General features: G+C 32.0%; 1 protein-coding gene across 2 annotated transcripts in view; it reads left to right on the top strand.

The window, feature by feature from the left end:
• LOC125051072 (tyrosine-protein kinase transmembrane receptor Ror-like) overlaps nt 1-13044 on the top strand; it is a 38303-nt gene that overhangs the window by 19822 nt on the left and 5437 nt on the right. For both annotated transcript variants that reach the window (XM_047651219.1, XM_047651218.1), the window contains exons 2-4: nt 9451-9520; nt 11997-12146; nt 12726-12823. In XM_047651219.1, the coding sequence (XP_047507175.1) occupies nt 9451-9520; nt 11997-12146; nt 12726-12823 (318 nt within the window). The remainder of the gene's footprint in view (nt 1-9450; nt 9521-11996; nt 12147-12725; nt 12824-13044) is intronic.

Genomic DNA, 13044 nt, shown 5'->3' with positions numbered 1-13044 from the left:
ACAGGTAACATTTGTAGGACTCTGAATAACACGAAATACATATGAAGATGAACAATTTTATACACATAAAGACGATATATTTTTGAGCCAAACGAAACGTGCCGACAACGTATATTACGCAGGGCAAATGTAATTTTGTATAATACAACTTGTCAATAAATACAAAAATTATTCCAACTGCGGAGTAAAGTGACCCTATAATCCACTTTAATATTTACAAATACATCTCACATTGAACCAAATCTATTACGTGCATTTGCAAATATGTACGTATTTGCCAAAGAAGTATGTGCCGTCATTATATTAAGAGAAATTCAGGGCAGCACCAAAATAATCTGTGTCGAGTTTTATTGAAACATAAACTGTTATTAGCCATTTCGTAAACCACAATATAATACTTGTATTATAATAATTTAGCATTTTAAAGATTAAACGAAGATTCTTGCGTCATTAAAATCATGCGGACTTATAGGTTCACGGGCTGATGGAATAATAAAGTGTTCATTTTGACACCAATCTGGTGTTTATTATTTGGGACAAATGTGACCCGCCGCCGTAATTCAACACCATGCCGTCTGTCGACCGACACCACTCATCTTGTTTGATCTACTGAGAGCTTTTTAAACTTTTTATGTCATAGTTTAGTGTGTTTTAGGCGCTTTTATTGCTGTGTAAACATTACGAGGATTATTCTCAGCCTGCGTCGGAGACATAAGATACGTTTTGACAGTTCCAATAAGACTATAAAACTATTTTCGTTATAAAAACGACAAATTAAAACGCCGAAGTGATTCAACAACGGCACGTTCTATCGAAAATAAATAGATAATCCAAATAGTTTGTTGTAGGTAGGGAGGAGCCGGTAACAGATGCTTTTAAATGTAATCACGATCGCGGATGAGAGATTTATTTTGATAAGGTAAATAAAAAATAAATTAAAAGCCCTTAACCTCCTGTTTACTTTAACCTGTGGTGCTTTGTTAACTAATATTTATTGATCTTAGGGGACTTTCATTAGATGGATTATTGATATAGAGCAATTATACATAAATATGTATTTTTATTCTCTTAAGTTCGATTACATATTTTATCAATGAATGCGGTGTTAAAACTATTTACATGATATAGTTTTGAAACAAAAAAAATTAAATAATTGGCAAATAACGTATTTTCATTTACGCGAATTTCTTTTTTTTACTAAAGTTATTAATTTAAAAAAAAGAGTGTTTTCGATAAATACGTTACAACTACAGTATAAAGAGTTTCATTAGTTCTATGGATGTAGTTACTTTGAACTAAAGAAAAAACAGAGATAACTCCGTGTCGCCTACTCTGTGGCAGCGTTAAGCGGTCGGATTTTTAAATAAACATTTTTAATGATCGCCTCGCGTTGCGCCCGCGCCAGGTGTACGCATACTGTACGCCCCATTCCCAACCCGAACCTTCTTTTGTTCCTATTCATAGAATTTCCTGACCTGTAACAATAATCAAATTATCATTCCGAGGAAATGAATTCATCATTTGCCATACGTCATTCTTTTAATAAGTACTTACTACGATGTTTGTTTATATGGAAGTCATAGATCAATATTTACATTACTACGAAGTATTTTTGCTTCAAATATTGTGGTGATTTAATATTTTGATTGGCTATGTATTACGATGATATTAATAATAAATAACCAAAAATTATTAAGCTATTAAATAAAGTCCTGTACTTAGGTCCATGAGTACTTCAGGATCATGAGCTGATCCTTTGCACAACTAAAATAATAAACCTAATAATAATACTATTTATTTAATAATAACTACTACAACTAATGTCCAAAGTTTTTTTTTATGTTTAACTACTCAGATTCGTAAATTAAATTATCTATTATATTATATGTATTATACATACATATAATATAATAGTAGATTAATAATTATGTATAAAGACGAAGCACTCTAGCATGAATTAATGAATTTACTCTGTCTGGGGTTTTTACAATAATTGGTTACAGATAACGCCTATATATGTCAAGTGAGGAATAATAAATAGTGTTTTTCAACCTCTGAATTACGTACCAACAAACATTTTTATAATTCCTTAATATTATTAATTTCTATTGAAAATTGCGCCATCTATGCATTGCATTAGCTAATATTTCTCTGTTTCGTCTGTTTCTAATTATTGTAAAAACCTAAGGTCAGCGGTATTGAATTCTGTTCATTGGGCTCATCATTAGAATGTCTATTGAGAGTTACAGAGTACGGACACTGATTAGTTGCTGACAGCGCCGGTACTCTAAACTCTTCCGACTTCGATGTTTAAACCTTTACTGACGCTTAACTAACGAATCTTATGCATGCATCACCTAAATAATGTTATCGTTACATTTCGTAATAAAAGAGAAACGATTTCACATTTCTTATAGTTATCGTAAGGTCAATATTTATCATGACATAATGAATTGTTTTTGTTACTTTATATTCCAGGAAACAATAATATCGAGACATTTATTATAATACATTCCTAAGTATTTGTTAGATTTCAATATAAATCGTAATTCTTACATTGTGCACTTTTCTTTTGTTAGAATTATAAAATATACAACTCATGGCGTAACTTTAACAGTGATTTTGATATTTCGTTTTCATACCACTTAATATATATTTCGTTTCAAGAATTTATCTTAAGCGGCAAAGCACATGCTTTCCTTCTGACACTGTGTCTATGGTAGCGGTATCACTTAACATCCGCCTGCCTGGTAGTCTGCCGCATGCATGCCAGTTTGACCCCTGTTCTATAAAAGAGACACTACATCTACTGATATTGGAACCTCGGTAAAAGGCCGTTTCTTTTAAGGATAATTTCATAGACTATAATTTACATCTAGTACAACATAGTAAGGATAAAATGTATACACATAATTTATATAAAATACAACTTATCACTCCTTAAATATACATTGTTCTTTTAAATCAGAACCGCGTTCCTCGAATTAATGAATTTGTTGTTACAAAGTACTGAAATCCTGAATGGAGGATTTTATCACGGACTTTAAAGACGGACTTCCCTCGTAAATCTTTACGAAAATATATTATTTCATTCACTGTTTACATGTTTTGAAATAAAAATAAATCGTATATCAGATTCTGTATTTTCACTGAAACGTCCCGGCTGAGTGCGGATTCTGCGAAACGTAATACACGTAACAAGGCTGTAGAAATGAAATGCATTTTTATGTATTCATGAAAAATATCTGCTTTAATATTGTAAGAGGATATAAATTTTATTAAAACCTATACATATTTTACAAAAAAAATATTGTTATTTTATTTAACCTACTTCGAATATCCGAAGGGTTTTGTAATTCGACTTTTTTATATCATCAACTAAATACTACGTTCATTGCTTTTTACACTAAAGAGATATTTTACTTTTTCTATATCTATTTATTTCTCATGTATTTTCATCCTAAAAGTGAATTATATATAAAATATCTCGTCTTAATTTCTCTGGAACACTGGAAAGTAAAACGCACTTAACACAAAAATATGGTGCACCTAAGTCACATAAGCCTTTAATAGATATTTCCTTCTGTCAATGAATTACTAAGATATAGACAAACTGTAGCCTAAACAATATTTATCACATATAATTAAAATAGAACATTGTTTATCTCTAATCGTTATTTCAGGTATTTGGCAAATTTGTGCAGGGCCCTTGGAGGCAATCTGACACCATCTAGGCAATGTTAGATTCCTATCAATCATATTCTACAATAGCTGTCTCAGTCGCTCCCGTTAGATAAATGTGTATTGTGAAATACCATGGCTGTGGTCTTAGAACAGCTATTGCAAGTAATGGTTGAAATGACAAAATAACTTCTAGTTTTCCTGACTGCTAATGATACGATTTGTGTACTTTAACGTATTAGTATCTGATACTTAGAGAATGATTCTCGTTTGTTTATTTGACATGAAACTCGATGGGATAAGAGAAACTCTATATCCTTATTAGAGTTGCCAGAAAGAGAACGCCACCGTTGCATCACTAATTATATTTTATTATATATATATACTTATTTTTATTTGTAGTTAACGGAATTATTAATATTCCTGAATAAATAAACATATATAAATATGTGACAATACTCGTATTATCTTACTTATAAATTTGTAACCAAAAAAATACGATATTTAAACTTTAAAATACTATAAATATTAACTTCAATATACATAGCTAGCTTGATAAATATTAACTCATTTATTTAAAACTAAACAAAAGAACTTATTAGCAATAAAAAACAATGTAAATAGGTACCGTATATTTGATTGTTATGATTACTAATAAACATTATTTATTATATAGTTTATAAACAAAGTATTTTGCTTATATTTAAAATACGCTAACACAATTTATATTCTTTTATATGGTTCTGAGTTAATAACTGTTAACTTCATTAATTTAAACATAAGAACTAATACACAAAATACTTTGAATAAAATAACAAAATGTTGAAAGATAAAACGCATATAAAACTAATGTATGTGATCCATTTGTGCTTATCATTCGATATAAGTAACAATATAATTTTATTTCCAAAAGCTCCACGCATCAAAGCGTCAATAACGTGTACTAATCTTTTATTAGCTATAAAATTATTTTATTGCCCGTATTAGACCATTTCGTATACTAGAAAATATTACCGCTTATCATTAAGACATACATTGCTAACAACTTTCTTGTCACATGGGTTGTTTTACTTTTTAATATAATAATTAATAAAATAAAATTTTATATGAATATTACTTGCTCTACTCTCAGAAAAATCTTATTAAAGTTGTATGTGAGAAAAATGTACACTACAGTATTTTTAAAGTTGTCACTTGATCATATTATTATTTAAGAGAAAGGATAACTTATTAAAATGTTTCGTTTGAACTCATAATACAAAAAGCGTTTTTTGTTTAAGTATATATATAGTATATACGTATGATATGATTTTTCCAATCAAGATTTTAACGCTTTTGTTATTAATAAAATTAATAATATCCACTAACTACTAGTAGAAGTATTCATTATTTTTATTTGATTGATTACATTTCCACCCTTATTACTTTGATGTCCGTCTTTGTATTTTTCCCGGTTGATAATCGCTATATACAACAAATATAACTATTACTTATAAGACTGATCTACTAAGACATCATGGAAAATTACGATCTAGCCTTCTATCTTAAGACTAATAAGTTATTTAAGTCTAACCTAATTTACTAATAAGGATATTTAACATAAGAAAGTGTCCAATAGCACTACTAACAGTCTCTAATAAATGAAAGACACTGTGTTATTGTGTTTTATTTTTTTCACTTACCACTGTTTAGCACTTAAGACAGACTACTAACACTAATTCACTAGTTCCTTGTCCTTTTCAGTCTTCTCACTAGGCCCGTGGTGTTAAGGAGTTGAATAGCCTCGACATTCACGTGATGGTGGAGCCTATGTTCGTGAGCTCCAGTATTCTTTTATTATTGTGGCGACGTCCTCTACATTAAAATTCCCATGGAGGTCGTTATTGCGAATGTACCAGGAGCTTTACAAACATTGATCATTTCAGATGTAAATTGGTGATCAGCCATCTGTGTCTTCGAAACCGAAACAATTATCGTTTCTCAACATCAATCCCATCCGGGGATACGTTACTAACCAAGCTGGGGAGGCACAAACTAATAATACAGCTATTTATATACCTCTAATCAGAGTGTCTCATTGAAGTACAAACAAAATTGCAGGGAACGTGTAACTATGAAATGAATAGGAAATTGCGAACTAGAAATGGAACAAACATCATCTAATTTCCGATTACATTTCAATTTATTTGTCCCTTGGAGACTTGCTATTTTGACACATTGATAACAGTCACGAATTTTAGTACTTACTCGCCCGGATTACTTATTTTTACAATTATTACGAATTTTAATTCGTTTTAGAGTTTATCCTGAACAAACAGACGCGGCGTTTCTCTTATAAAGTGAGCAATAATAATATTCTAATCACGTGATAACATAAAAAGTACTGTAGAATTATTAATTTAGACTGACAATTTTTTTTTATTATCAATATAAACTAAAAGTACAAAAAAAACAAAAAGTCACTATGGGGTTTTACTTACTTGGTGCCTGAAGGGCCACATTACAAATTTTAAATTCCTTATAAACTAAAGATTAAAAGTAAATACAAAAAACTAAACGGAAACATTACAACAAACGGAGAAAAAAATACGTTATTTTTTTACTAAGAAACAGGCTGGTTTTATTCATTCGTACACTCCTTCTTGATCAAATTCTCTTAAATACAATAGTAAGAACAAATTTGCAATGAAAACACCATCAGTCTATGAAATCCACAGATATTTAATAAAAAATAAAAGTGTTGTCATCAATGAAAATTAAATAATTTAATTATTAATGCATTCTGTAATCAAATCCAAATGCCTGTCTGATTGGGTAACTGAGTTATAATATTAGTTGTATTTATATTATCGTCAGTTGTTGATTTATAACGTACAAGAGTTAACAAGACAAGCGAAGATGTTTCGTTGTGTAACGCTCGTTAGTAAAGATGGATGATGTAAATCGCATTCCTTTTACTGTTTTAAAGAATCATTACAGCTTGTTTTCAATACTTATATATTATTAGTTACGCATATTGAGGTATTAATAGAGACTGAAAGCTTACCACGTAACCATAATTTTGTTTTTAATATTTTTAGTACCAATAATTTATTTAGTACCTACCACGTAATTTGATACGACACACGGATACTATGACTACTACTACTTTCTCTCTTTCTCCCTCTGGGTTGGTAACTCATGTCTGTGTTTCGTGGTCAGGTGTTCAGGATCGCGAAAAATTTTTCTCCAATTTGGGTCCTGCCATCCATCTAAAAAATAAGTAAAATAAAAAAACCCCGAAATTTCCAGCATCAGCGATTCCCCCACATCAAATCGCACTGGGTCATCTACCTGCCTAGTAGACTTAACTTAAATAAACTTTTTAAATAAAAGCAAGTAATTAAGTAATTACAGGCATAGGATTATAAAGCAACGTATAAAAAATAAAACACTTTTTAATACTGAAATATCGAACACATTTATTATAACTTTACGAGCAAGTGCGTTTGATAAGATGTTCAAAATAACCACGAGTCAGACCAATTCAAAACTTATCTTGAGAAATTACAGTATTGTGCTACACAATATTAATTGTCTGTGCCTTTAGGCCAAATTGTTTCATATAATTTTAGCCTACTCGATTATTACACTCTAAAGTAAAGAACTTAAATCCTTACATAAATATTATAAAGAGCTGCCGACGCCGTTATTTTTTCTTTTCATTATTATACTAATGTGAAAACGTGCGATGCCAACGTGAAGTATTCGAAATATGCAAAAAATTTCACCAACTTCATCTTGATGGTTGGAGGTCTTCCACAGTCCGTTTCACAAGGCATTTTCTTTTGCGAACTGTGGAATCCACTCCCGGTGGGGGTCTTCCCTCGGAGATACGACCTCCAAATGTTTAAAAATCGAGTGTACTCCTCCCTCAAAGGCCGGCGACGCACCCACTAAAAATGGGTGTCTATGGGCTGCGAAGACTGCGCTTTTTGGTCGTCCCGCAAGCTCGTTTACTATATTTAAAAAAAACTGTCATTAGTACCAACCATTACTTTAAACTATTTGTTTTCTTCACCTCTCTGCTTAATATGCTTACCTACCTCTGCATTTGTTTATGCGGCTTCTGCGGCATATGTCAGACACACAGATTTTTTTGGTCTAGGGTCACGATACTTTTCTTTACCATATGAGCAGTATACATTGCGCAGACAGTAAAATCCACTGCAATGTATACTAAAAGTACTAGATTGTCTTTAATATTTGAAAATCAGATTAAAAATTATACTTGTGTGAGAGTGCAATTCACGAATGCGTAGTAATTGAATATTGCCCAGTAGAACGCAAAATGTAAACAGAGAATACGGACATGGGAGCTTAGTTTTAATTCTGTTTGCGTAATCTAATTAACATTATAATTCATTCAAATTAGTAGCAAGAATCTCCAGTTACATGGTATTTGGCATGGGTGGCAGGTAGGCAAGGACTATGGTGAGGTCGTGTGGTAATTTAAATACGTTCTTAGCAATGATGTTCTCGTTTACTCAATTAGGTTTGATCAATTCAATCAAAAATGTGAATGAACACAATATTAGAACTGAAAAAAGATTTCACCATTAAAATCTATAAATTGTATATTGGTTAAAAATGCCTTAGAAAACCTAAATATAATTATTTATTAATACTTCGTAGCAAAAACATAATACAATTGACATAATGAAATGAAAAGGAGGGCAACTGGCGGACTTATCGCTTTCGAGCCGTTCCAGGCATCCACTGTGAAAAAATAAAATTAATTAAATTAGATAAGGCAAGCAAGAAGTGCAAAAATGCATAATACATAAAGTTATTTAGACAAAATATGAAAAATATACATTAGTAATAATAGTATTAATAATACTCGCGGCAAAAAATGATGCAATAAACGCAACACCTCTTCTTCGCAATATTTACGTCTATTTTCATCAATTTCAACAAGAAATAGGTCTGATTTTATATTGAGAATAATGTCTGCGAAGTGCGCATTTTGTAGATAATATCTACAATTACGACTTACTCTGAATAGGTATTTGCATAACTTACATATTGTAAAATTAAACAATCCAATACAAAGAAGTACCTATACGTTAAATCTACTACGCATTAGAATCCACAAGTATTTCAATATTTAAAAATGGAATATTTAGCGCTGAAAGTATTTCGGCTATTCGATTTTTAAATCGCAAAGCTGGCTTTATCTGTAACATTTATTTGTAAACTGAGCGAATTCAATCAAACTGGTATCAATGTAATTCCAAATGTATTTTATATAGATATCCTCTCTTTAATTTCTCGTGAATATGTAATGTATACGCTTACGTTTCACTAATACACTTCCTGAAGTCGTACAAAGATGCTTTGTTCATTTCATGAGCGCTGTATGTTTCAATGGAGCAATTTAAGTTTGAGATTTTCAACTCATGCACGATGAATAACAATGTTAATATTTATAGTTACTTATTATTATTACCCAATTGCGTGGAATTGTTGGCGATAGCGAAAATTTATGCTGTGGCAAATTAGCATTATTTAAATAATAGTTAATTTTTTTCTTAATTCTTATCATATCTTCATACATTTGGGTTGCCATTATTAGAAAAATGTCCAACATTTAGACAAATTAAAACAAGTTTGTCTAACACTCTCAATTACATTTTTAATACCTACAGTTTTAATTGCGCTGTTAATTAATAACTGATCAATCTTATTAATTTGCAAAGTAAATTAAGATAAAAAATATGATTCCAGAACCTGCGGAAGACAGAAAAACTCGCAAGGGTAGCGAGAGAAGAAGCACGACCTATCTCCAGTTCCGAAAGTAAGTTCTTAAGTAGGTAAATTTGAATAGTAAAAACAGAGGGGGAAATACTTTTTAATTCTTCCTCCATAGTATAAATATATTATACTTGTCATGGTCGGGGTCCGTCAGTCAAAATGAATAGTAATGCTTTTAAAAGTGACATATAAACTTAGGGTCAGAATCAGATGAGTACATTCTTAAGACATAAGAGTTAATATTTTAGTGAAACAGAATACCACTTTTAAGAAGTTTACAAATAGCAAAATTCTCCCACCTAGAGCCTTATGATTGGTTTGTAGTATGGGTTCAATCCTTTAGTTAGCTTTACGATAGGACAATAATTGTTTAGGGTTAAAAAATACAAGTTGGCAACATTGGAAATCACTGTATTTGGAAGGACTACTTTTTGATTTTACAGAATAATATAATCTAAATCTTGGTATACTAGATTTAAAAACCACTGTTTGTATTAATACTTAGCAAGTGACTGTCGATAAGTTTTCAGCCATAGATAGCTTAATTATTTTGCGAGATATTAAAGACACTGTCGGGCTAGTTTTTAGTCAATATTGTGCAGTACCTTAATATGGCAAAACTAATTCTTAAGACTTAATAAATAAACTTTCAAGGTGGAGTGTACCCGGCAAGATTTGGAAGCGAAATATTGTTTTTATATTTTTCCGTTTATGTTAAAAATATAATAAATGATAAACTTAATACACATAAATATTGTATTCACAATGTTCTTAACCTAATAATAACTTACATAATGAAAATAATATTCAAAAATGGAAAAATAGAAATCCAAAATAAATGTTGCAATTGGAAAACAAATACAATATATTTCTTTATGGTAGGGGAGCCCAAGAGGGGATTTCGGGATTTACTAAAGCGCGGCAGATTAATATATAGGGGGATACCTTGTACCCGGTTAAGTACCTCCACAAAATATGAGGCCCATATATAAGGCCGCCCGTGAAGGAGACAGGATCAGATTAGTAAAAAAAATATGACCATCAGAAATTCCCGAGCGCGTCAGATTAAGGTAGGGTGAGTTAATTACATCCTAAAAAGTGTATATTCCAGTAATCTGACAATTTGAGAGTGACGGAAAAAAAGGGGAGGGCAACAAAGTATTAAAAAAAAACGTCATCTCGACATTCTCGAGCGTAGCTAATTTTTTTTTTTATTTTGAAGGAAATAATTCAAGAATAATGAAAAATATATAATCTGACGATTTCCGCAAACCGAAATAACAAAATATCGTCGATAAAGTTAAATGCGTGCAGCTGCGTGATGCCTACATTTCCTTAAACCGATCGGAATCTACTAAACAGCGTTCTAAATATTTCCCTCAAAATTACATTTCCTGTGAATTTGAACCGATTCGGACCGATAGATTTTGAGAAATATTGAAAAATCTTAAAAAAATAAGAAATATTTTTTTTTAAAGTGGTTTCTTTATCGATCAACTTCAAAAACTAATCCGTCTTTGAGCTTGAAAAACCACGTCGATCGCCACCAAGCTGGTCAAAAGCGGTTGATTCGTTCGAGAGATATCGTGAACGAAAGAAACCCGAAAAAGTGTTTTTTCGGGATTACTCCGAAATTTGTGGTTCGATCAATTAAATTACTTATGAGGATGATAAAACTACGTCGAATGCCGCCAACCGCGTGAAAATTGCTTGATCCATTCAAAAGTTATTGCGGTTTGAAAATTCCAAAAATAGTGTTCTATTAAACTTCTATCAGACTTTCGAGCTGAGAGAGCTCAAATGCATAGAAATGTTATTTCTTTGAACTCAGCGAGCTCAAAATATCAATTTTAAGCGCCCAGGAATGGAATTAGCAGGGAAGTTGCAGGGATGGCCCTTTAGGTGAACCGTTTTTCTAAAAAAAATTTGTCAGATCAGGCGAATATAATCGTCAGATTATGAGACAGTACGTTTAGAACATAAAGATGAACCACATATATCTTAATCTGACGCGCTTGAGTATTTCAAAATTGCGATTTTTTTTTGCAAATTATGAAAATGGCCGTGGGTTTGCGTCCCATCGAAATCGTCAGATTAGTGAATGAGAGCTTTTTTTTGGTGCACTTAACACTCCCTTATAAAATCTGACGCGCTCGATATTTTTTTTTTTTTTTCATTTTCAACCCTTAAATGTAACCACCCGCATCATGCAAACGATCTGATTAACATACGTACATTATTAAATACGTAGGGCATTGATGCTATCAATATCTGACGCGCTCGAGGATGTCCATGCAACAGTTTTTTTTTACATATTTAACAATCTATAGCCGCTTCCCCCACCGATGAAAAGGTATATATCATATAACATTTTTTTCTTCTTATTATCTAAGCTTTGCATCCCAATAGGTCTCTACGACGCTCGAGTAAATCCCCATTTAGCATCGTGGGCTCCCCTACCATTACCACGACTTATCAGTTATCGATAAAGGATGGTCTAATAATATCTTGGTTTTCAGTTAAATATTTTCCTGGTGGATGCGAGTCTTCGTCATGCGGTGGTCCAGAGGCTGGTTGCCTACAGGTGTCCAACAATACGTCCCATTATTGTGTCTGCACGACGGATGGGCAACCTATGAGAGATGGTGTCAGCTGTCCTCGAAGCACAGGTACTGGATAGTCTTCAAACATTACATGAACTTTGTTATTAATATCTTAGTTAACTATTGGACAGTTAAAAACGTTATAATAATGTAATATTTATTAACACAGCCGGCGTAGTTTATAATTTTAAGCAATATTAAACATTATATTTATTATTAATTGTTATTTTTTAAAGATATATAAAATACAATCAACAGCTTAAGAGTTCAATAATAAGGAATAGTGACAGTTGCCAAAATACACCATCATCATCAATCCAATCTTGCCAGGAATTCATCTTTTTTTTTATGGCTCTGGCACGGTTTGTGCGTCAGCATGAGACAGCGTCAAGTATGAGATTTTTATCATTCGAGCTTTTCGCCTTAGAAATTCGATCATGTCCTCCATGTACGGTTTAGGCACTCGCCCGGTACCGCACAACCCTGCCAAAGGCCGAGAACAAATTTTAAATTAAATTAAAACTTGCCCTCGAACCGGGAATCGAACCCGGTACCCCTCACCTAGCTGCCACTTAATAAGATCGCTAGGCTATTAGGCCCCCTAGGAATTCATCCTATTAAACTAAAAATAATATATTTTTTCAGTGCCATTGACACAGAGCAAAGCAATTCACAATATCATCCCACCAGGACCGTCGAATGCGACGGAGACAAGATACCCGCCGATATCTCCAACAGCACAAGTAAGGGTTATATAATGTAACTATTGTTTTACTGAAGCTGCTCGGAAAATACGTCATTGCATTTTTTTCGTTGTCTCCGAGAACGAATAACAAAGTTGTATGAAAATTCATTATTGACGCGGTTTACCATTACAAAAAAGGTTTTATATTTTAGTGCGCGAAGAAACTGTCCACTTACCGTTGAATAAAAAACGTAATATAAATAAGGAAAATAATAAAGT

Source organism: Pieris napi, chromosome 7 (assembly GCF_905475465.1).
Source record: "Pieris napi chromosome 7, ilPieNapi1.2, whole genome shotgun sequence".
NCBI lineage: Eukaryota > Metazoa > Arthropoda > Insecta > Lepidoptera > Pieridae > Pieris > Pieris napi.
The sequence above is the reverse complement of the archived record's forward strand: the minus strand, read 5'-3'. Positions and strand labels throughout refer to the sequence as shown.